Source organism: Pseudophryne corroboree, chromosome 12 (genome assembly GCF_028390025.1).
Source record: "Pseudophryne corroboree isolate aPseCor3 chromosome 12, aPseCor3.hap2, whole genome shotgun sequence".
Taxonomy (NCBI): Eukaryota; Metazoa; Chordata; class Amphibia; order Anura; family Myobatrachidae; genus Pseudophryne; species Pseudophryne corroboree.
Window position 1 is genome coordinate 103,460,348 of NC_086455.1, and position 24,850 is coordinate 103,485,197.

Sequence of the window (24,850 nt, forward strand, 5' to 3'; positions counted from 1 at the left end):
AAATTAATCCATGGTTCTTGGCGTTACCCGAGGAGCACACATAGCAGATACGGTAAAAAGTGACAGGACCATGTAGTTAATTAAATTCTACACACTAGAGGTACAATCAAAATTTTGATCCGATTGTCCGTTTGGGCATTGTTGTTCACGCAACGCAAGCAACACATCGGTAATGACGTCATTCTGTCAACCCCCTTTTCATCCCCTTAGGGGAGGTTTATTACAGTTCTAATTACGTAGTTTTCCTGAAGAATATCTATGTTAAATTTCAGCTTCCTAACATATCAGAAAGTAAAAGAATTAGTGATCAGTCAGTCAGTCAGTCAGTCAGTCAGTCAGTCAGTGAGTAAGGGCTTTTACATTTATATATATATAGCTTATTTATTACACCAAAAAGCCAAAAAGACTAGTATGATCCAAAATGCAAACCACGCTCAAGACACTGATGCTATATAAATAAAATATATTTGATTATAGAGTATAGACAGTTTATCAGATGTCACAGAAATGTCTTGGCTGGCAAATTTAGCCCTAATGGACATCACTTGGACATCCCTGCTATAAAGTATTTGCAAAATATAAATTGTTATTATAAAACAAGAGATGGATGTGTGAAAAAAATTACTCACTTAAAATGTAATTTTATTCTTAAAAGCAACATATTAAATTTAATTGTCATGCTTATTAACTACACAAAGTGGCTACTGTATTATTATTCAAACATCTCTTGGCTCAGATTGTAAGATCACACTCAATAACAGTGGAGCTCACATCTGCTGCAGACTTCAAATAAATAAATAAATATATATATATACACAGTATATATATATATATATATATATATATATATAGTCATCCTTACATTGGCCGGCACTCAAAAGGCCTCTAAGGGCTTACTTGCTCAGGTGCCATCCTATGAGGTGTTCCTCCATATATATCCCATGAAGAAGGCGGCACTTACATGTGATGTAACCGTGCAGTGTTTTCACTAAAAATGGTGTGATTTCAACAAAGTCTCTGAGTGCCGCCTTCTTCATGGGATATATATATATATATATATATATACAGTATATATATATATATATATATATACAGTATATATATATATATATATATATATATATCGCCAAAACTCCTGCACTCTCATCAATAACTGAACAACTGTGGGGTGCTCCTAGTGATAAACCACCTCGGGGGGCGGGGCCACATATATATGTGTACAATGTCCAATAGTATGGAGGTGCACTTTTCCAGTAACAATTTCTTCAACAGGTTCACTTTCAAAGATACTTTATTTCAGTCGAAATCAGGCTCCTGAATACACACACACACACACACACACACACACACGCACACACACACACACGCGCACACATAAAAATTATATATCTATATATACAGTATATTTAATTCTATACAGTTATTGCAAATATGTTTGCTAAATTATCAATGTTATAATGTTTAGATGTTTTTACTGTTCATATTTCTGATTAAGGGACTGTATTGTATTAAACCTTAGAGATGAAGTGGAGAAGTTGTCGATAGCAACCGGTTAGCAGATTTTTAGTTGCTATGGGCAACTTCACTTACGTTCTCTCTAAGGGCTGGATCCTATTAGCCATGAAATGCCTCAAGGCATAAGTAAGTGTGACTATATATGTACTTATTGTACCTCCGGGCTCGCTGATTTTTGTTTGCTGTCCCGTAGGGCTGTGTACGGTACAAAAGTATGCATCTGTGGAATGATTGGGCCTCTAAGGGAGCGAGATTTGGAGCCTTTGCCAGCATTTCCATGTAGTTTCAAATGCAACTTGCTCCCTTTGCACTTAATAAGCTCAAGCTCATAGGATTGATATAGCTCCCCCTAAAACAGTTTGCCCATTTATGTTGAAAAGATTTTACAATCCATAACTCTTCTGCCAAGTTTATAAAAAAAACTGACTGAAAATACAGCCTGATATAACAAATTTTCCAATGGTGTAAGACAAGAAAATGTTGGTCATCTCCAGCCGCTAGGTAGCACAGCAGTAGCTGCTGTAAAATGACCTATGGATCTTGAATTGAAATATTAAAAAGCAATATTTTACTATTTAATTTAAAACCTTACTCCAACAATATTAATATTAAGTACTATTGCCTTATTGATCCAATTAAAGTTTTTCTACTAAAAAGAAAACTAAGATTGGAAGAATATAGACTTCTGAATTATGCTGATGCAACATTGACATTTGGAATACATAATAATTTATGACTGAAATAGTCACATAGGATCTCAGCGCCTAAAGAAATTGAGACATGGAAGTCTTCATTGTGGGACTCATCTGATAAGATTTCTTACCGAGCCATATGTTGGGATATACAATACATAAGGCTTTCAACATTTTTATCTACTTTTCAGTCCATCCATTTTTCCCCCCTAATTTCATTTTCAAATTAGATATTTAATGAAAATAGTTTAAAAGCTATGCTCTAAAGAAAGATATAAAACTAATGGACATGGAAACATATATAATCTCATGTGCTAATAAACAAAATAATATTAATAAATTGATTGTATTTCAAGCAACAATTCTCTTTTATAAATCTGACTTAGGGGGTCATTCCGAGTTCATTGTAGCTGTGCTAAATTTAGCACAGCTACGATCATCTTCCCAGACATGTGGGGGAACGCCCAGCACAGGGCTAGTCCGCCCCACATGTCAGGCCCCCCCCCCCCTTCCCCCCAGCACAAGTTCAAAAGCATTGCACAGTGGCGATGCTTCTATACTTGAAGAGTAACTACCGGCCTGCGCAGCTCCTGCGATTGCCCGGGAGTTTTTTGTCACTGCCCTGGGTCACAGCGGTTGCGTGTGACGTCACGCAGCTGCTGCGGCCCGCCTCCCACACAGTCCGGCCATGCCTGCATTGGCTGGACCGTGCCCCGAAAACAGCGGCCGGCGCGGTGCCGCCCCATCTCACCCAGCGCCCGCCTCTGCCTGTCAATCAGGCAGAGGTGATCGCTAGGTAACGATGGGCTTCGGCCATCTGGCAAGCACCTGCGCACTACAGCACCGACGCATGCGCAGTTCCGACCCGATTACTGTGCTGTGAACAACTGCAGCATGCGATCGGGTCGGAATGACCCCCTTAGTCATGTATATGGACAGTCATTTCAATGTTTCCTGTTGCCCAAGGAATGTTACAGTCATCAATCACTATGGATTATGGCCTGACCCCATCAGTATTTGAATTTGAGTTGGATCAGGCATCTATTCTGGGCTGCGACAAATGTGGAGATTCAGGAAAATCTGGTTGGAAAAATCATTATTAATTTCTGCAATGATGCAATGTTAACATCAAATAGCTAAAAAAAAGGTATATTATATACTCACAAAGTAAAACAATAATTTCCAATAAATTACCTCATAAATTGCAAAACCAATAGTGAAAAGATTGGCTCCCGCCTTTCTATCTTTCCGGCGATTTTTTTGCATTAAAGCCACAAGGAAGCTGCAGACAACCTCATTGTCATCAGGATCATCATCTTCTTCAAGTAGCTTTAGACGGTACTGAGGGTTGGTCCAGTAGGTGTCTGATATATTTTAAATTAGAAGGTTAAGGGATATTCATAATAATGCATAACATAACATTTAGTGTTAAAAGGGATAACCCTTTAGATGCAGTTTTTAAGAACAAACTAGAACAGGGTGTGTCATGACCACCCACTTTGATTGTAAGGAAAACTATTCTTGGGATAGTATTGACAGAAACAAAGCAAGCACCCAAGTTCATCTATAATCCTGCTCCACCAAGTTACTGACTCCTAGAGGAGGTGGTGGATTCCTCAGGCAGTGGGGATCACTGTAGATTTCCCCTGTACAACTGTGGGCCAGTCTGACCCTGACAACTTTGCTAACATTTGAGAAGTTGTACATTATGCCTTGGCATTTCATGGTGGAGACTGGAAGGTGTCCTAAAGTGAACACACATAAAGGCACGTTTCATGTGTATGTTATGGGCACGTTCCCAATGACAAATCCACTGCTTCAGAGTCCATGATTAGTTGTATTTGAGGAGAGTAATTAGTAGGGTCCCTAGGCTACCACAAATAATGATGTGATCATGTGACCGATATTGGGTTAATATTGGAGAGTTTACAATATCCATGACATTTGCACAGATTTACTGTATGTACATCTTCAATGTTTAAAGATCTGCACATGCACAGATGCCACACTGCACATGTGCAAGTCTCCATCTGTGAGATCGCTGGCAGTGCTCCCAAGCAGCATCATGATATGGGGGCGGAGCAGGAGCAGGGCTGTCAGCGTTTCCAGAAAAGAGGGCAATGCCAGCCCTTTTTTTTTAAACAATGCACATAATATTATCATTGTACAAAGAAAAGACATATGTGTCATCTTATGTTTGAACAATGAAACTTTGTTATTATACAATGCCAACAGCCCTTTTTATGTGAGTGGTGAGGCCAGTAGCTACCTTCTGATGCAAATTTACTGGCCTCACCAGTGGGTAGTAAGGGGCCATTCTGAGTAACTCAGATGACCGATGCTACCATCAATGCAATCAATTGTCATTATGGTGATCCAATGTTGCATCTTCAAATGCTGCACTCTTATCTGAGATGCTGGCTGGAGGCTACAGAAACATGAGATGTGTTATAACAAAGTACAGTAGATGTCAACTACTGTACATAGATCAAAGTGAGAGTTGAATGATGAAGATTGTAGGAGGAATCCAATAAGGCGCTGGGTTTTCCACACAGGGAATAGCTCTGGGTTTCAGGCCTGGAGCTATTTAATTAAACAGCCATTTCCATGCATGTTAAACCCTGGATTACAGTAACATTTGCTAACTCATTGATTATGCATAAATGGGTTTCCCAGAACGCTAAATCCCAGAGGGTGCTTTTATTATGGAGAATTCCAAGTAAAGAAAAGTGCACATCTGTGGATTCAGAAGCCGGGTATATCCTTCTAACTGAATTGGTCAACATGGGTAATAGGCTGCAGGGATGGATTGCCCACTATGTATCAAGCTGGTTGGAAATACTGTTACCTGGTTGACATAATTAAATATTCCATAGACCATACAAAGGGCAGTACTCACACTGACTATCTTTTGAATCGAGTAAACTTGTTACCACCAATAAGTCTAATGATAGGTTGTATAATAAAGGATGATTATCCTACAACATACCATAGTGAACAATTGATTTATGCTGTAATGTTTCAAACAATGTGAATACTGGGTATAAATACATAAATATACTACTGTATATTTATTCAAGAAGCTGACCTGGCAATGATCAGTAACAGTATATCTGTGCACCATTTCTGCCTCACTTTCATCTGGGTTAAATCATTATTACCTAGTAAGAAAGGGGTGGATTCTGCACTGACCTGATCCAATTGGATCAAAATGTTATGTTAATTAGGTAGAACCAACAACTGTAAGATAAATTACTAAATAGTTTTTGTAATTATTAGTTGGTGGTGCACCAAGAGTCATGTGTTGCAACATGTATAAGGAGAAAGATACAATGAATGCAGAAGATAAAAAAAATACAATACAAAAATATTGAGTTTGTAACAGCCAGTGTTGTGGGTGATTTGCAATGGTAAATGCTACTGACTTCGTATGCGGCTGTATTAATTGGAAATAAAGAAACACTATTATATGGGATTCATAGCATAGTTACAAAAGTTCTTCATTGTTGGTAGAGGAAGGGTAAAGTGTTTTATGCTAAGATCAGGAGACTGCCTGAATAGGTTCAGCAATACTTTACCTCACTGGTGATATGTGCTGTATACTGGCAGACAGGGCGGATTGGCCCACCAGGATATCATGACAGATTCCGATGGGCTAGTCCCATATCCCCCTCAATCAGGCCAATTCACACTCAGGCTGGGCTGGCTCACACTTCTTCCAGTAATTGCGGTTCACTGGAACGTAATCCAGAAGTTAGGCTAGATTGGACTTCCGGGTGCTGTTAGCTGTGAAAAGCGATGAAGCTGTTCTACTAATGGGGGACCTGGAAAAAGTCAACCAGCCTAGCAGCATCCTCTTCCTGGCCCGGTTCAATGTCCTCTTCAACGAGCCCGGTTTGTGAGCAGCAGCATAGCAATGGTCGGAGCCGGGTTCATTATACCCGCTGCCATCTTAGCTTCCGCACTCACACTGAACTGGCCAGAGCGGCGACTGAGCACTGAAGGGGACCCGGCAGAGAGGTTATTTTTAATTACATTATTTGCATTACCATGTTGGTGTAAGGGTTAGGGCATCCCCGGTCACAGTATATGGTTTGGGGACTGGAAGGGAGCAGGACGTGCCTTGTTTTCAGAATGCCAACTGATCAGGCAGCACTCACAGCCAGCCCTGGGACAATCTCTGTAATGTGGTGGCTACGTATGTAATGCGGTGGCTACGTATGTAATGCAGTGGCTATGTATGTAATGTGGTGCTATTTGTATAATGAGGTGCTATACGTGTAGTGCGTAGCTATACCTGTAATGTGGTGCCATTCGTGTTATGTGGTGCTATTTGTGTAATGTGGTGCTATAGACATGTTATGCAGACATGGAGTGCTATAGACATGTAATGTGTATAGACATGTAATGCAGTGCAATGCGTGTGATGTGGTGCTATTCCTGTAATAATGTGGTGGCTATGTATGTAATCAGGAGCGGATTGGTCACTGGGACAGATTCCGCTGCGCTGGTCCCCTGTGTCTGTGTTTCACTACTTGTGTGCTCCCTCCCTGTACTGTGCTGTATGTAATATGTACTCCCCCTCCCTGTGCTATGCTTTATGTAGTGTGTGCTCCCTCCCTGTACTGTGCTGTATGTAGTGTGTGCTCCCTCCCTGTACTGTGCTGTATGTAGTGTGTGCTCCCTCCCTGTACTGTGCTGTATGTAGTGTGTGCTCCCTCCCTGTACTGTGCTGTATGTAGTGTGTGCTCCCTCCCTGTACTGTGCTGTATGTAGTGTGTGCTCCCTCCCTGTACTCTGCTGTATGTAGTGTGTGCTCCCCCTCACTGTACTGTGCTGTATGTAGTGTGTGCTCCCTGTACTGTGCTGTATGTAGTGTGCGCTCCCTCCCTGTACTGTGCTGTATGTAGTGTGTGCTCCCTCCCTGTACTGTATGTAGTGTGTGCTCCCTCCCTGTACTGTGCTGTGCTGTATGTAGTGTGTGCTCCCTCCCTGTACTGTGCTGTATGTAGTAGTGATGAGCGGGTTCGGTTTCTCGGAATCCGAACCCACCGAACTTCAGCTTTTTTTACACGGGGCCGAGCAGGCTCGGATCCTCCCGCCTTGCTCGGTTAACCCGAGCGCGCCCGAACGTCATCATCCCGCTGTCGGATTCTCGCGAGGCTCGGATTCTATCGCGAGACTCGGATTCTATATAAGGAGCCGCGCGTCGCCGCCATTTTCACACGTGCATTGAGATTGATAGGGAGAGGACGTGGCTGGCGTCCTCTCCGTTTATAGAGAAGAGAGTAGAGAGTTAGAGACACTATTTACTAATTTTGGGGAGCATATTAGGACTGGAGTACTACTACTTGCTGATAGTGTGACCAGTGACCATTGACCACCAGTTTAATTAATCCGTTCTCTGCCTGAAAAAAAACGATACACAGTGTGACACAGTCACATACCATATCTGTGCTCAGCCTCAGTGTGCTGCATCATCATATGTAATACTGTATATCTGACTGTGCTGAGTGCTCACTGCTCACACAGCTTAATTGTGGGGGAGACTGGGGAGCAGTTAGAGCAGGAGTACATAAATAATATATTTTAAGTACAGTGCACACTTTTGCTGCCAGAGTGCCACACTGCCAGTGTGACTGACCAGTGACCACACTGACCACCAGTATATTGTGATTGTCTGCTTAGGACGGAGTACTACTTGCTGATAGTGTGACCAGTGACCAGTGACCACCACCAGTTTAATTAATCCGTTCTCTGCCTGAAAAAAAACGATACACAGTGTGACACAGTCACATACCATATCTGTGCTCAGCCCAGTGTGCTGCATCATATGTAATACTGTATATCATTATCTGACTGTGCTGAGTGCTCACTGCTCACACAGCTTAATTGTGGGGGAGACTGGGGAGCAGTTATAGCAGGAGTACATATTTTAAGTACAGTGCACACTTTTGCTGCCAGAGTGCCACTGCCAGTGTGACTGACCAGTGACCACTGACCACCAGTATATTGTGATTGTCTGCTGACCACCAGTATATTGTGATTGTCTGCCTGAAAAAGTTAAACACTCGTCGTGTGGTGTTTTTATAAACGCATTCTGCAGACAGTGTCCAGCAGGTCCGTCATTACATAATATATACCTGTCCGGCTGCAGTACTAGTGTGATATATATATATATTTTAATTTTATCTCATTATCATCCAGTCTATATTAGCAGCAGACACAGTACGGTAGTCCACGGCTGTAGCTACCTCTGTGTCGGCAGTCGCTCGTCCATCCATAATTGTATACCACCTACCCGTGGTTTTTTTTTTTCTATCTTCTTGATACTAGTAGCTTACTTTAGGAGTCTGCAGTGCTGACAGACAGTGTCCAGCAGGTCCGTCATTACATAATATATACCTGTCCGGCTGCAGTACTAGTGTGATATATATATATATATTTTAATTTTAACTCATTATCATCAAGTCTATATTAGCAGCAGACACAGTACGGTAGTCCACGGCTGTAGCTACCTCTGTGTCAGCAGTCGCTCGTCCATCCATAATTGTATACCACCTACCCGTGGTTTTTTTTTTTCTATCTTCTTGATACTAGTAGCTTACTTTAGGAGTCTGCAGTGCTGGCAGACAGTGTCCAGCAGGTCCGTCATTACATAATATATACCTGTCCGGCTGCAGTACTAGTGTGATATATATATATTTTAATTTTATCTCATTATCATCCAGTCTATATTAGCAGCAGACACAGTACGGTAGTCCACGGCTGTAGCTACCTCTGTGTCGGCAGTCGCTCGTCCATCCATAATTGTATACCACCTACCCGTGGTTTTTTTTTTTCTATCTTCTTGATACTAGTAGCTTACTTTAGGAGTCTGCAGTGCTGACAGACAGTGTCCAGCAGGTCCGTCATTACATAATATATACCTGTCCGGCTGCAGTACTAGTGTGATCTATATATATATATATATATTAATTTTATCTCATTATCATCCAGTCTATATTAGCAGCAGACACAGTACGGTAGTCCACGGCTGTAGCTACCTCTGTGTAGGCAGTCGCTCGTCCATCCATAATTGTATACCACCTACCCGTGGTTTTTTTTTTCCTATCTTCTTGATACTAGTAGCTTACTTTAGGAGTCTGCAGTGCTGACAGACAGTGTCCAGCAGGTCCGTCATTACATAATATATACCTGTCCGGCTGCAGTACTAGTGTGATATATATATATATTTTAATTTTATCTCATTATCATCCAGTCTATATTAGCAGCAGACACAGTACGGTAGTCCACGGCTGTAGCTACCTCTGTGTCTGCAGTCGCTCGTCATCCATAAGTATACTAGTATCCATCCATCTCCATTGTTTACCTGAGGTGCCTTTTAGTTGTGCCTATTAAAATATGGAGAACAAAAATGTTGAGGTTCCAAAAATAGGGAAAGATCAAGATCGACTTCCACCTCGTGCTGAAGCTGCTGCCACTAGTCATGGCCGAGACGATGAAATTCCATCAACGTCCACTGCCAAGGCCGATGCCCAATGTCATAGTACAGAGCATGTAAAATCCAAAACACCAAATATCAGTAAAAAAAGGACTCAAAAATCTAAAATAAAATTGTCGGAGGAGAAGCGTAAACTTGCCAATATGCCATTTACCACACAGAGTGGCAAGGAACGGCTGAGGCCCTGGCCTATGTTCATGGCTAGTGGTTCAGCTTCACATGAGGATGGAAGCACTCAGCCTCTCGCTAGAAAAATGAAAAGACTCAAGCTGGCAAAAGCACAGCAAAGAACTGTGCGTTCTTCGAAATCCCAAATCCACAAGGAGAGTCCAATTGTGTCGGTTGCGATGCCTGACCTTCCCAACACTGGACGTGAAGAGCATGCGCCTTCCACCATTTGCACGCCCCCTGCAAGTGCTGGAAGGAGCACCCGCAGTCCAGTTCCTGATAGTCAGATTGAAGATGTCAGTGTTGAAGTACACCAGGATGAGGAGGATATGGGTGTTGCTGGTGCTGGGGAGGAAATTGACAAGGAGGATTCTGATGGTGAGGTGGTTTGTTTAAGTCAGGCCCCCCGGGGAGACACCTGTTGTCCGTGGGAGGAATATGGCCATTGACATGCCTTGTGAAAATACCAAAAAAATCAGCTCTTCGGTGTGGAAGTATTTCAACAGAAATGCGGACAACATTTGTCAAGCCGTGTGTTGCCTTTGTCAAGCTGTAATAATTAGGTGTAAGGACGTTAACCACCTCGGAACATCCTCCCTTATACGTCACCTGCAGCGCATTCATAATAAGTCAGTGACAAGTTCAAAAACTTTGGGCGACAGCGGAAGCAGTCCACTGACCAGTAAATTCCTTCCTCTTGTAACCAAGCTCACGCAAACCACCCCACCAACTCCCTCAGTGTCAATTTCCTCCTTCCCCAGGAATGCCAATAGTCCTGCAGGCCATGTCACTGGCAATTCTGACGAGTCCTCTCCTGCCTGGGATTCCTCCGATGCATCCTTGCGTGTAACGCCTACTGCTGCTGGCGCTGCTGTTGTTGCTGCTGGGAGTCGATGGTCATCCCAGAGGGGAAGTCGTAAGACCACTTTTACTACTTCCACCAAGCAATTGACTGTCCAACAGTCCTTTGCGAGGAAGATGAAATATCACAGCAGTCATCCTGCTGCAAAGCGGATAACTGAGGCCTTGGCATCCTGGGTGGTGAGAAACGTGGTTCCGGTATCCATCATTACTGCAGAGCCAACTAGAGACTTGTTGGAGGTACTGTGTCCCTGGTACCAAATACCATCTAGGTTCCATTTCTCTAGGCAGGCGATACCGAAAATGTACACAGACCTCAGAAAAAGAATCACCAGTGTCCTAAAAAATGCAGCTGTACCCAATGTCCACTTAACCACGGACATGTGGACAAGTGGAGCAGGGCAGGGTCAGGACTATATGACTGTGACAGCCCACTGGGTAGATGTATGGACTCCCGCCGCAAGAACAGCAGCAGCATCTCGCAAACGCCAACTCTTTCCTAGGCAGGCTACGCTTTGTATCACCGGTTTCCAGAATACGCACACAGCTGAAAACCTCTTACGGCAACTGAGGAAGATCATCGCCGAATGGCTTACCCCAATTGGACTCTCCTGTGGATTTGTGGCATCGGACAACGCCAGCAATATTGTGTGTGCATTAAATCTGGGCAAATTCCAGCACGTCCCATGTTTTGCACATACCTTGAATTTGGTGGTGCAGAATTATTTAAAAAACGACAGGGGCGTGCAAGAGATGCTGTCAGTGGCCAGAAGAATTGCGGGACACTTTCGGCGTACAGGCACCACGTACAGAAGACTGGAGCACCACCAAAAACGCCTGAACCTGCCCTGCCATCATCTGAAGCAAGAAGTGGTAACGAGGTGGAATTCAACCCTCTATATGCTTCAGAGGTTGGAGGAGCAGCAAAAGGCCATTCAAGCCTATACAATTGATATAGGAGGTGGAATGCACCTGTCTCAAGCGCAGTGGAGAATGATTTCAACGTTGTGCAAGGTTCTGCTGCCCTTTGAACTTGCCACACGTGAAGTCAGTTCAGACACTTCCAGCCTGAGTCAGGTCATTCCCCTCATCAGGCTTTTGCAGAAGAAGCTGGAGACATTGAAGGAGGAGCTAAGACAGAGCGATTCCGCTAGGCATGTGGGACTTGTGGATGGAGCCCTTAATTCGCTTAACAAGGATTCACGGGTGGTCAATCTGTTGAAATCAGAGCACTACATTTTGGCCACCGTGCTCGATCCTAGATTTAAAACCTACCTTGGATCTCTCTTTCCGGCAGACACAAGTCTGCTGGGGTTCAAAGACCTGCTGGTGAGAAAATTGTCAAGTCAAGCGGAACGCGACCTGTCAACATCTCCTCCTTCACATTCTCCCGCAACTGGGGGTGCGAGGAAAAGGCTCAGAATTCCGAGCCCACCCGCTGGCGGTGATGCAGGGCAGTCTGGAGCGACTGCTGATGCTGACATCTGGTCCGGACTGAAGGACCTGCCAACGATTACGGACATGTCGTCTACTGGCACTGCATATGATTCTCTCCCCATTGAAAGAATGGTGGAGGATTATATGAGTGACCGCATCCAAGTAGGCACGTCAGACAGTCTGTACTTATACTGGCAGGAAAAAGAGGCAATTTGGAGGCCCTTGCACAAACTGGCTTTATTCTACCTAAGTTGCCCTCCCACAAGTGTGTACTCCGAAAGAGTGTTTAGTGCCGCCGCTCACCTTGTCAGCAATCGGCGTACGAGGTTACTTCCAGAAAATGTGGAGAAGATGATGTTCATTAAAATGAATTATAATCAATTCCTCCGTGGAGACATTGACCAGCAGCAATTGCCTCCACAAAGTACACAGGGAGCTGAGATGGTGGATTCCAGTGGGGATGAATTGATAATCTGTGAGGAGGGGGATGTACACAGTGATATATCGGAGGATGATGATGAGGTGGACATCTTGCCTCTGTAGAGCCAGTTTGTGCAAGGAGAGATTAATTGCTTCTTTTTTGGTGGGGGTCCAAACCAACCCGTCATTTCAGTCACAGTCGTGTGGCAGACCCTGTCACTGAAATGATGGGTTGGTTAAAGTGTGCATGTCCTGTTTATACAACATAAGGGTGGGTGGGAGGGCCCAAGGACAATTCCATCTTGCAACTCTTTTTTCTTTCATTTTTCTTTGCGTCATGTGCTGTTTGGGGAGTATTTTTTTGAAGGGCCATCCTGTGTGACACTGCAGTGCCACTCCTAGATGGGCCAGGTGTTTGTGTCGGCCACTAGGGTCGCTTAGCTTACTCACACAGCTACCTCATTGCGCCTCTTTTTTTTCTTCTTTGCGTCATGTGCTGTTTGGGGAGTGTTTTTTGAAGGGCCATCCTGCGTGACACTGCAGTGCCACTCCTAGATGGGCCAGGTGTTTGTGTCGGCCACTAGGGTCGCTTAGCTTACTCACACAGCTACCTCATTGCGCCTCTTTTTTTCTTTGCGTCATGTGCTGTTTGGGGAGTAGTTTTTTGAAGGGCCAGCCTGCGTGACACTGCAGTGCCACTCCTAGATGGGCCAGGTGTTTGTGTCGGCCACTAGGGTCGCTTAGCTTACTCACACAGCTACCTCATTGTGCCTCTTTTTTTCTTTGCGTCATGTGCTGTTTGGGGAGTAGTTTTTTGAAGGGCCAGCCTGCGTGACACTGCAGTGCCACTCCTAGATGGGCCAGGTGTTTGTGTCGGCCACTAGGGTCGCTTAGCTTACTCACACAGCTACCTCATTGCGCCTCTTTTTTTCTTTGCGTCATGTGCTGTTTGGGGGGTGTTTTTTGGAAGGGCCATCCTGCGTGACACTGCAGTGCCACTCCTAGATGGGCCAGGTGTTTGTGTCGGCCACTTGGGTCGTTGAGCTTAGTCACACAGCTACCTCATTGCGCCTCTTTTTTTCTTTGCATCATGTGCTGTTTGGGGAGTGTTTTTTGGAAGGGCCATCCTGCGTGACACTGCAGTGCCACTCCTAGATGGGCCAGGTGTTTGTGTCGGCCACTTGGGTCGCTGAGCTTAGTCACACAGCTACCTCATTGCGCCTCTTTTTTTCTTTGCGTCATGTGCTGTTTGGGGAGTGTTTTTTGGAAGGGCCATCCTGCGTGACACTGCAGTGCCACTCCTAGATGGGCCAGGTGTTTGTGTCGGCCACTTGGGTCGTTGAGCTTAGTCACACAGCTACCTCATTGCGCCTCTTTTTTTCTTTGCGTCATGTGCTGTTTGGGGAGTGTTTTTTGGAAGGGCATCCTGCGTGACACTGCAGTGCCACTCCTAGATGGGCCAGGTGTTTGTGTCGGCCACTTGGGTTGTTGAGCTTAGTCACACAGCTACCTCATTGCGCCTCTTTTTTTCTTTGCGTCATGTGCTGTTTGGGGAGTGTTTTTTGGAAGGGCCATCCTGCGTGACACTGCAGTGCCACTCCTAGATGGGCCAGGTGTTTGTGTCGGCCACTTGGGTCGCTTAGCTTAGTCATCCAGCGACCTCGGTGCAAATTTTAGGACTAAAAATAATATTGTGAGGTGTGAGGTGTTCAGAATAGACTGAAAATGAGTGGAAATTATGGTTTTTGAGGTTAATAATACTTTGGGATCAAAATGACCCCCAAATTCTATGATTTAAGCTGTTTTTTAGGGTTTTTTGAAAAAAACACCCGAATCCAAAACACACCCGAATCCGACAAAAAAAATTCGGTGAGGTTTTGCCAAAACGCGTTCGAACCCAAAACACGGCCGCGGAACCGAACCCAAAACCAAAACACAAAACCCGAAAAATTTCAAGTGCACATCCCTAGTATGTAGTGTGTGCTCCCCCTCCCTGTACTGTATGTAGTGTGTGCTCCCTCCCTGTACTGTGCTGTATGTAGTGTGTGCTCCCTCCCTGTACTGTGCTGTATGTAGTGTGTGTTCCCCCTCCCTGTACTGTCTGTATTGTGTGCTCCCTCCCTGTACTGTGCTGTATGTAGTGTGTGCTCCCCCTCCCTGTACTGTGCTGTATGTAGTGTGTGCTCCCCCTCCCTGTACTGTGCTGTATGTAGTGTGTGCTCCTACTCCCTGTACTGTGCTGTATGTAGTGTGTGCTCCTACTCCCTATTCTGTGCTGTATGTAATATGTGCTCCCCCTCCCTGTACTATGCTTTATGTAGTGTGTGCTCCCTCCATGTACTGTGCTGTATGTAGTGTGTGCTCCCTCCCTGTACTGTGCTGTATGTAGTGTGTGCTCCCCCTCCCTGTACTGTATGTAGTGTGTGCTACCTCCCTGTACTGTGCTGTATGTAGTGTGTGCTCCCCCTCCCTGTACTGTGCTGTATGAAGTGTGTGCTCCCTCCCTGTACTGTGCTGTATGTAGTGTGTGCTCCCTCCCTGTACTGTGATGTATGTAATATGTGCTCCCCCTCCCTGTACTATGCTTTATGTAGTGTGTGCTCCCTCCATGTACTGTGCTGTATGTAGTGTGTGCTCCCTCCCTGTACTGTGCTGTATGTAGTGTGTGCTCCCCCTCCCTGTACTGTATGTAGTGTGTGCTCCCTCCCTGTACTGTGCTGTATGTAGTGTGTGCTCCCTCCCTGTACTGTGCTGTATGTAGTGTGTGCTCCCTCCCTGTACTCTGCTGTATGTAGTGTGTGCTCCCCCTCCCTGTACTGTGCTGTATGTAGTAATGTTAGGGGCCAGGCCATACACTGTCCTGACTGACTCGAGTGATCATATTTTGAAGACCACCTCCTCTCTGCTGTGGTTTTACATGATATTTTAGTGGGTTGCATTTCTTTCAGGCACAAAATTTGCAAACTAGTTCATAATCCCAGGTGGAATCAAGAAAACAATTAGTGTAGGGCCACACATAGTGGCCAAACGGGTCCCGTTCAGCGGGACCCGCTTGGCCGCAAGGATACTGCACATGGGTGCCTATGTAGGCACCCACACATGTGCGGCAGTCCCACCACCACTGGATCCAAGCGCAGCATGCTGTGGTCGGGCCGGATGACAGGATGGCGGGATTTCAATGAGAACACATACATTTCAATGTATGTGTTCACACAGTGCGGCACGGCCGCACTATGTTCCATTGAAATCCTGTGTGTCACTGGCCGGATCCTGTTCTGCGGGATCCCGCAGAACAGGATCTGTGTGCACCCAAATCCCCCCTCCCGGCCAAGCAGGTCCCGTGGCCACTATGTGTGGCCCCAGCCTTACTGTAGTCAGTCAGCCCCAAACGGTACGGATGAGTAATTGCATTATGCTGGCTGCCTGGGGCAAAGAGCTGTGAGCCAGACTCAGAGATGAATGCAAACCTGATTTTCATGCAATTGAGTGATTATCAGCCAATTGTGCTGCATCTGCGCATATGCCGTGATGGTCTTGCAATAGCGTTAGCAGTGAGGATTTATTCGCAAAGTTATTGACAGTCAGGGAACATTTGGGGGTGGTACATAACAGGGGAGTGGTGGCAAAAATGCAGGCATGTCGTAATGGTTTTCGGTGGGTCTCAGCCTCGACTCGATTCCATACACAGCTACAAAGCGGCATCTTACTTTTCCTGCGCTCATGCCGTGCAATTATAGTGCTACTTAAAAGTTAAAAAATCGACTGTTCTGCGACTGACACTGGTGGCCGAGCATGTGGTGTGGGGGGGGGGGGGGCAGTGGGTACTAATTACTTGCAGGAGGGACCCACTGGGACTCAGGTACGCTGCCAGCCCCCCTTCTGCCCAAAATATATACTTCATTGTGAAGGAGGTAGGTATGGGTCCCTCCCCTGCAGCAGCACTATCTTCCCAGTGAGATCTGCGGGAAAATGGCGGTGCGCAAGGTAAGAATAAAGTACTGATGCCCCCCCCCCCCCTCTTTCTGAGTACAGCCCACCCCCCATCTTCCCTGTGCAGCAATTAGAATTTTTTGGATAGCTAATTTTTTTATGGGACATGGCCATGCCCCGATCACCATGCCCAGATCACCATGCCCCGATCACCATGCCCAGATCACCATGCCCAGATCACCGTCTGGGCCCTGTGCAGCCACAGCTGGCAACCGATGCTGTATCTTTGCACACAGCCACTGAGTCTCTACTAAGCAAAGCTACATCAGATTCAATACAAATCCAGTCGCAGCGACATCTGCATATTTTTGCCCAGATGCTGCGTACGCATTCACAGCTGGAGTGGCATTATCGTACATCTCTGAATTAGGCCTGAAAGAGGTTCTCCAAAAGTAAACTGAGAGACTCCCAAGGCTGACACTATCACTACTCAGGTATAAGTATCGAGTTGTTATAACATTACATTTCACAAAGGAATCGTGTCACCAATATGTGTTTATTATTTGTGCTCAATAGAATAAAAACAACATGTTATGTACTTAAATGGAAAACTAGTATTACCTGGAAAATTTCTACATCCACCCGCGGAGCAACCTCTGACCCAACGTCCCTCATTAACTGAAACAGTCCATGTTTGGAGCTGGTCTGACTCTAGAGCGTCTGCTGTCAGATTGCATATTTCTAGTTTTGTAAAGTTCTTCATGAAATCATCGAATGACATCCTAGTGAGCAAAATAAAACCAGTGAAAAAATTAAATAGTGGTTGCAGAAAAGGTAAACATGGTTAAACAGAGACCAAAACAGGGAAAACTGAAAACTGAACGGTTATGTTACGTGTACTAAAAGTAGCGATTAAAATTTTAACTTTATTAGGTAAGTATTAAGATTTGTAATAGGGGTTCACAAAAACCTGGCATAAAAGACCTATTTGTATTTTCCATAGAAGCACTTCTGCATTGTTACACAGATACCACATCATCTCCAATTTATCTATAAGGTCACAATCATGGTGTGGGATAGAAAGTGATGTTGAAATTATTTGAAAGGAAGAACAAGTGCTGGTTATGAATGAATAATATACTCATTATAAATCACGTAACTAAGGTCTGCAAGTTTATTTAATACAGCCCACACTGATATTGAACTAGAATTATCATTAATTGTATTCTACCTATTCTGTGAGGCTATTTAACATATTACTTTACACTGCCTTGTAAAAAGGTTTTTATGCCATTTTTTTGTGACCACCATTACAAATCTTTATACTTACCTAATAAAGTTCAAATTTCATTATTTTCAATACACATAATATAACCAGTCCTTTTTTTCAGCAAGAACCAGCAGAAACTCAGTTCCTGAACCTCTCATTAAATATGACATAATCAGGAAATGGGTTTCAGAACCTGTCCTGGGCCAATTTGTTTTTCCCATAATATAAGTTTTATTTTAAAGTCCATTTTGTGTGCCTTCTTTTCTAAAAACTATCTATCATCTACTGTATCTATCTATAACTTTTTTTAATAGTTCCACCCCCATACTATACTTACCTACTTTTAATTTCTCTTCCCCGGGAGAAACATCATCAAGCCCAACCCCCACATCGGAAAAACATCGCAATTTCCGGTCCGCAGGAAGGAGGCTTGGCTAAAATGGTGCAATTTGTCATTTTAGCCCCTCCCCACACCATGGACCCATGAATACTAGAGAGTATTTTTCCATTCTGCCCGCTTCACTAGCGTGCAGGCAGGATGCGGGAGATCTGCCTGCTCTTCCAGGGGTGCGGGGGGGGGGGGGGGGGGAGACTACCCCAAAAATCGTGAGCATACCGCAACCTCCAGGAGAGTAGACAAGTATGCCCCAGACCCGTAGTTTCCAGAAATATAGTACTAATATAACCAAGTCAGTATTCAATTAACAACTTAACGGACTAATATTTTTTAAAACGTGTCAGGTTTTTTTAGGAATAAATTAGGTTACGAATATTTATTAAAAGTATGTCCAATACAATTTTCTTAAAAAATCACATAAAAAAAACAAAACCATATTTCCCCCCAAAAAAAACATTGCTAAGCACATCGATGGGCAGAGCACTGAGACATTGATGATCAGAACATGACCATCGTAACTTCAGTTTCCCAGTTATGAGATCATCTCTGTAGCCTCTGGAGCTCCTCAGGACAGGTGTGTTTTTTTTTACATTTCCCTAGCGGCTGCTAGTGTCTACAGTGGCTGGGTGGGGGGTGCTGCCAGGCTGACAGATCAGTAGTGATCGGCAGCATGGCAGTCACTGTGGGGAGGGGGACCGGGAAGCAGGGAGGTCCCTTTGAGAGCTGCAATTGCAGGAATCTTCTCTTCCTGCAGCCGCACAATGAGCTTTCTGACTGGTCACATCAGATGCGACCATGTCAGGGAAAGCTCAGCCTGGTGTGGTCGTATCTGATGCGACCATGCCAGACAAGTGGTTAAGGAGTGCGCCAAAACTAGAGTCTTCTTTTTCTCTGTTTTTGTCTATTTGTCTGACTCTGGGAAGCACCTCCAACCCACCTTAAACAAATGTACAGGAGCTACCATATGTAATGATCCTGTTCTAATAAATTTATGTAGTTGGGCATCTATAGATAAGACTTCTCCTTAACCCTTTGCACAGTATTATACAGTATGTTGCAATGAATTAAGGAGTAGATCTTGTGTGAAGGTTCTCAGTTTTGTTTTTTCTTGAACAATTGCATAAAGATAAAGACTGAAATTTACTTTGTGCTGGGAATTGTTTTTTCACTCAAGTAAGAACAGTTTTAATTAAAAAAAATAAAATGTGTTTATAAAGCTATGGACTGCATGTTGTATTTTATTTTGGTGAAGATATTACAAATACTGAGCCCGATTCATACCTGATCGCTGCTGAACGCTTTCGCACAGCGAGCAAATATCGAACTACTGTGCATGCATATGTACCACAATGCGCAGGTGCATCGCTAAACAGCGACAGGATGGTGCAAAAATTTCGCCCGCACAGGGTTTGCAAGGTGATTGATAGGAAGAAGACATTTGTGGGTGGTAACTGGGCGTTTTCTTGGAGTGTCTGGGAAAATGCAGGTGTTCCCAAGCGTTTTCAAGGCGGGTGTGTGACATCAGTTTCGGACCCGATCAGCCTGATATCTTCGCACTGGAGGAGTAAGTATTGAGCTACGCACAGACTGCACACACTGCAGACACTGCAGACAATGGGAAAAACATTTGCTGGTGAGTGTGATGCGAACGGTTTTGCAGCTGTCTGCTGACTGAGGGGAATATTCGCACAGCGTACTCATGCATCGCACACTAACATGGGGCGAACTTTCACTTCCCGACTATCTTATCGCAGGACAGTGTAATTTGCAGCACAGTGATCAGGTCTGACTCGGGCCCACAGTCTGATCAGAACTTCATTTCTTTATTTGTCCATATGAGGCAACAAAAGAAATATACACTACACTAGTATATAAAAAACATGAATCATTTATAAATAAACAATGTAGAATAAACAAAAATATCTGTCTGCATTTTATTTATAAAAATTACTATGGACTCACTCATTCACATGTTTTTAATAGGGAAGCAGGGCTGCCATCAGAAATTGTGGGACCCGGGACTGACAAAATAGACAGGGCCCCTCCCTCTAAAAAAAAAAAAAAAAAAAAAAGATTATTCTGCACTGCTCCACTCCTATATGATGTGATACATTGTGATGTTACATATAGGTGGAGTGTTGTGGACCTGCAGGAACAGTTCACAGAAATCTAATGCACAGGGAAGACTTGTTTTAAGAAGTCGTCCCTGCACATCAACTTGCTGTTGATTTACAGACTGGTGCAGCTCTACAGGTATTGACAGTAGGAGCAAGGGGCGGGCCCCCCTTTCTGTAAGGGCCTGGGACACCAGTCCCCACAGTCCCTCCCTGATGCCTGCCCTGTAGGGAAGTACATGGATTCGCACAGGTCTGTTTTAAGGGCCACAAGGGCCTGAGGTTAAAAATGTTCAAGGGGAGAAGCTGTGGCCAGTGATGTGTGGGTGTGGCCAGAACCATGTGAGCGTGTACACCCCCTATACCAGGCTTTTTCAGCCTTTGTGCCGCAGCACACTAGTGTGCCGCGACCAGTTGGAAGGTGTGCCGCGGAGCCAGAGCAGCTTCCTGCACCTACAGAGTGAACTGTTGGCCCAGGCTCTTCTTAGAGAATTAGTCGTGCTCCGGCCGTGACCTATGCCTTGAATATGCAGCGGTGTGATATCATAGGTCACGGACGCCGCATCTAACCACCCAGCCAGCCCACCCGCCTGCATACACAGCTTCCAGTTCTTGCCTGCATCCACAGCTTTCCTTGCCCACCCACATCCACACCTGCCCGAACGCCCACTGCTCAGTAGTCGTAGCACTCCACTATGAACCACTCCCGTCACTGAGGGACAGGAAGGAGGACAGCTGACTGGTAGGGGCTAATATTTGTTATTTTATTTCTCCTGTGGGGAACAATAGGATTTATGTGGGGAGAATAAGGATTTATGGAGGGAACAATGTGAATAATTCATGTGGGGTGTTTTGTTCATATGTTTGTAAATTCAGTCATCAGGACACAGAGACATGTGAGTTCACTGCTGTGCTGCTTTATTCCATCACAAACTACAGGCACCCTGCACACTGGACCACCCACTTCCCAGCATCCCCCTGGTCCCAGGGACCATCACTGAAGATTCAGGCTTACACAGATAAGTAAGGGAGTGTCTACAAATATTAAGCATTCTAATACACTAACATCACATCCTCTCTTCTTTAAAGATAAGCCCTGTACGCTTCAATGTAACAATGAACAATGTCATATTAAGAACATCATCTAACACGTTTCAATGAGTCTCTCAGGTCTGCGTATTTCCCTTTTGGGTCTTTCATACACAGTCTGTGTTTCCTTGACCATGTTGGACCTTTCTAGAATTGTGGTTTGTTTACCATTATCAGGATTATCATACATGTCAGATGAAGGGTATTCTTCAGTCATGTTGTCTTCATTATGGTTAGGTTGAGATCTTAAATCCACCCGATTTCTTCTTACTTCCGTTCCATGCTCTGTACGTATAGTATAAGATCTTGATGCTACTTGTGCTTGCACAATACCTTTCTGCACCCAAATACCTTTCCCGTGATCTCGGAGACGGACTTGGTCACCCGATTTTAGATCAGATAAGCATTTTGTTTGTCTGTCATGGAACAGTTTCTGTTTCGCCTGTTGACGTTCCTTACTCAGTCTGACCAACGCTGAGTTATGTGTATTAAGCAGTTCATCATGTATCGGGAGATTTGCTCTAATCCTCCTTCCCATCAGCATTTGTGCCTGAGCTAGTCCATTCTGTAAAGGTGCACTGCGGTAGATTAAAAGACTTTTGTAGAAATCTTTTTTACCTTCTTGAGCTTTTTTCATGAGACTCTTTACAGTTTTTACTGAACTTTCCACCAACCCATTTGAGCGTGGATAGTGGGGACTTGACATAGTATGGACAAATTCCCACTCATCAGCAAATTGTCTAAATTCAGCACTGGAAAACTGAGGACCATTGTCAGTGAACACTTCCATAGGAACACCATGCCTTGCAAAGATTGACTTCATGCAATTGATTACGGCTTTACTAGTAGTTGTATGTAGTGTCTTCACCTCAGGGTAATTAGAGTAATAATCAGTCACGACAATGTACGTTTTCCCATTACAATCAAACAAATCTGCGCCAACTTTCTGGTACGGTCTCTCTGGCACTGCGTGAGGACTCAGTGGCTCGACTTGTTGTTTCGGTCTATACATAAGACATAATTCACATGTAGCTGTAGTCTGTGCTATGTCTTGGTTCATTCTTGGCCAATACATAACTTCACGCGCTCTCCGCTTACATTTTTCTTCTCCTAAGTGGCCCTCATGTATCTTGCACAGCATAGTTTTTCTTAGTCGTGCAGGTATGACAAACCTATTGCCTTTGTAAATAATACCATCGACAACTGTAAGGTCACTGCGGTACATCCAATAATCATGGATAGACAGCGGGCACGCATGTTTTTCTGCTGGACAACCTTTCAGAATGATATCTTTCAACACTTTCATTGTGTCTCAGTTTCTTTCCTAATCTGTTCTTGTCTTGCAAGAGACACTGGTAGAGAAGCTACGATCAAATTAACATAGGCTTCTATCTCTTCATCCATCAGACTTTTGGAAACTTCACTTTTGTCCACAGCACGAGAAAGTGTATCAGCAATGTACATGTATTTGCCGAAACAGTACAGCAAGTGTACATCATATTTCTGTAGTCTGATAAGCATTCGTTGAATTCTCATGGGACAGTCATGTAATGATTTAGTCATGATAGCTATCAATGGCTTGCGGTCTGTTTCCACTGTAAATGTTTGACCATACACAAACTGATGAAATCGCTCACATGCATATGTGATCGCTAGAAGTTATTTTTCTATCTGAGCATACCTTGTTTCAGCACTTGTCAGTGCTCTTGATGCATAGATTACTGGTTACCATGTATCCTCGTATTCTTGTAACAGCACTGAGCCTAGGCCAAATGGCGAAGCATCTGCTGAAATTCTTATTCTTTTCGCAGGATCAAAGAATTTTAGCACTGGTTGCTCTGTAATGATCTGTTTCAAGTTTTGCCAACTTTCTTCTTGTTCATGTGACCACATCCACTTGTTATCTTTGTCCAACAACCATCTAAGAGAGGCTGTTCATTCAGAGAGTTGAGAAATAAACTTTCCTAAGTAAGTAATCATTCCTAGGAATCTTCTGACGTCGTCTTTGTTGTTAGGACGGTCCATGTTCACTATGGCTGATATTTTCCTTGGGTCTGGTTTTACACCTTGCTCCGAGACTACGTCACCCATAAAGGTAAGTGTATTCACGCCAAATTCACATTTGTTCTTGTTTAGCTTTAGATTCACTTTCTTGACAAGTTCCATTACTTGTCTCAATCTAGAATCATGTTCTTCCTTTGTAGATCCCCAGACAATAATGTCATCCATCATTGTTTCAACACCTGGAATATGTTAAAAAATCATGTGTATCTTTTTGTGATATACTTCTGGAGCAGACAATATTCCATATGGTAGTCGAAGAAATCTGTATCTACCTTCTGGTGTATTAAATGTACAAAGCTTTGAGCTGGCCTCATCTAGCTTCATTTGCCAGAATCCTGAAGATGCGTCCAATTTACTGAACCATTTTGCTCGCGCAAATTGCAACATGATTTCATCTCTGGTTGGTAGTTTGAAATGTTCTCGTTTAATAGCTTTGTTTAAATCTCTGGGGTCTAGACATATTCTGAGTTGTCCATTTTTCTTTTCAACAATTACTAAGGAGCTTACCCATTCAGTAGGCTCATCAACTTTCTGTATCACACCCAAGGCTTCCATGCGATTTAACTCTTGTTTCAGTTTTTCTCTCAGCGCAAACGGCACATTTCTACAGGGGTGTATCACTGAAGAAACTTGCGAGTCTATATTTATTTTATGCTCTGCAGGCAAACAGCCTAGACCTTCAAACAAGTCTCTGTATTCTGTAAACATCGATTTGCAGTCATCTTCTACTTGATGTCACCATAAAAACTTTCTTTAGCAAGCTTAGTTTCTCACAGGAACTTAATCCTAGAATCGGTTGCACATTTTTATCCACAATCAGTAAAGATGTTTTAAACTGTTGTCCCTTATATTTCAGTGTCACTAAGCATGTACCTTTCACAGGAATTTCCTCCCCAGTGTACCCTGTAATTTTCCACTTTGGTTGGATGAATTTTAGGTTTTACTCTAAAAGTCTTATAGTCTTTAAATGATATTAAATTCACCTGCGCGCCAGTATCAAGCTTAAAGGGAATGACAATCTCGTTCACAGTTAAAGGGACAATCCATTCTTTCTTATCTGCACTGCAAAGTTCAATGCAATCCACAAAGAATTCATCTGTTTGTTTAACAGCATGCACTTTGGTTGTTTTACTTTTAATTTTACAGCATTTGGCAAAGTGATTAAGTCTACCACATTTCATGCAGGTTTTACCATAAACAGGGCAAATTTTAGGATTGTGAGCATTTCCACATCTACTACACATTTCCTTATTAGACTGTGGCTAAGACTGCTTCATTCTTGAGAATGGAGGTTTGCATGGCTCTGTTTTCTGCACTACATGGACATTAGCATCATCTTCCTTGTGTAACGTTTTGGCTTGAAATCTAGTTATTTCTGCAGATCTACAC

General features: G+C 43.9%; 1 protein-coding gene across 5 annotated transcripts in view; it reads right to left on the bottom strand.

The window, feature by feature from the left end:
* The window catches only part of CAPN3 (calpain 3), a 354,142-nt gene that overhangs the window by 119,811 nt on the left and 209,481 nt on the right, over nt 1-24,850 (bottom strand). For all 5 annotated transcript variants that reach the window (XM_063947837.1, XM_063947835.1, XM_063947834.1 and 2 more), the window contains 2 exons: nt 17,149-17,309; nt 3,402-3,571 (listed from right to left, as the gene is read on the bottom strand). In XM_063947837.1, the coding sequence (XP_063803907.1) occupies nt 3,402-3,571; nt 17,149-17,309 (331 nt within the window). The remainder of the gene's footprint in view (nt 1-3,401; nt 3,572-17,148; nt 17,310-24,850) is intronic.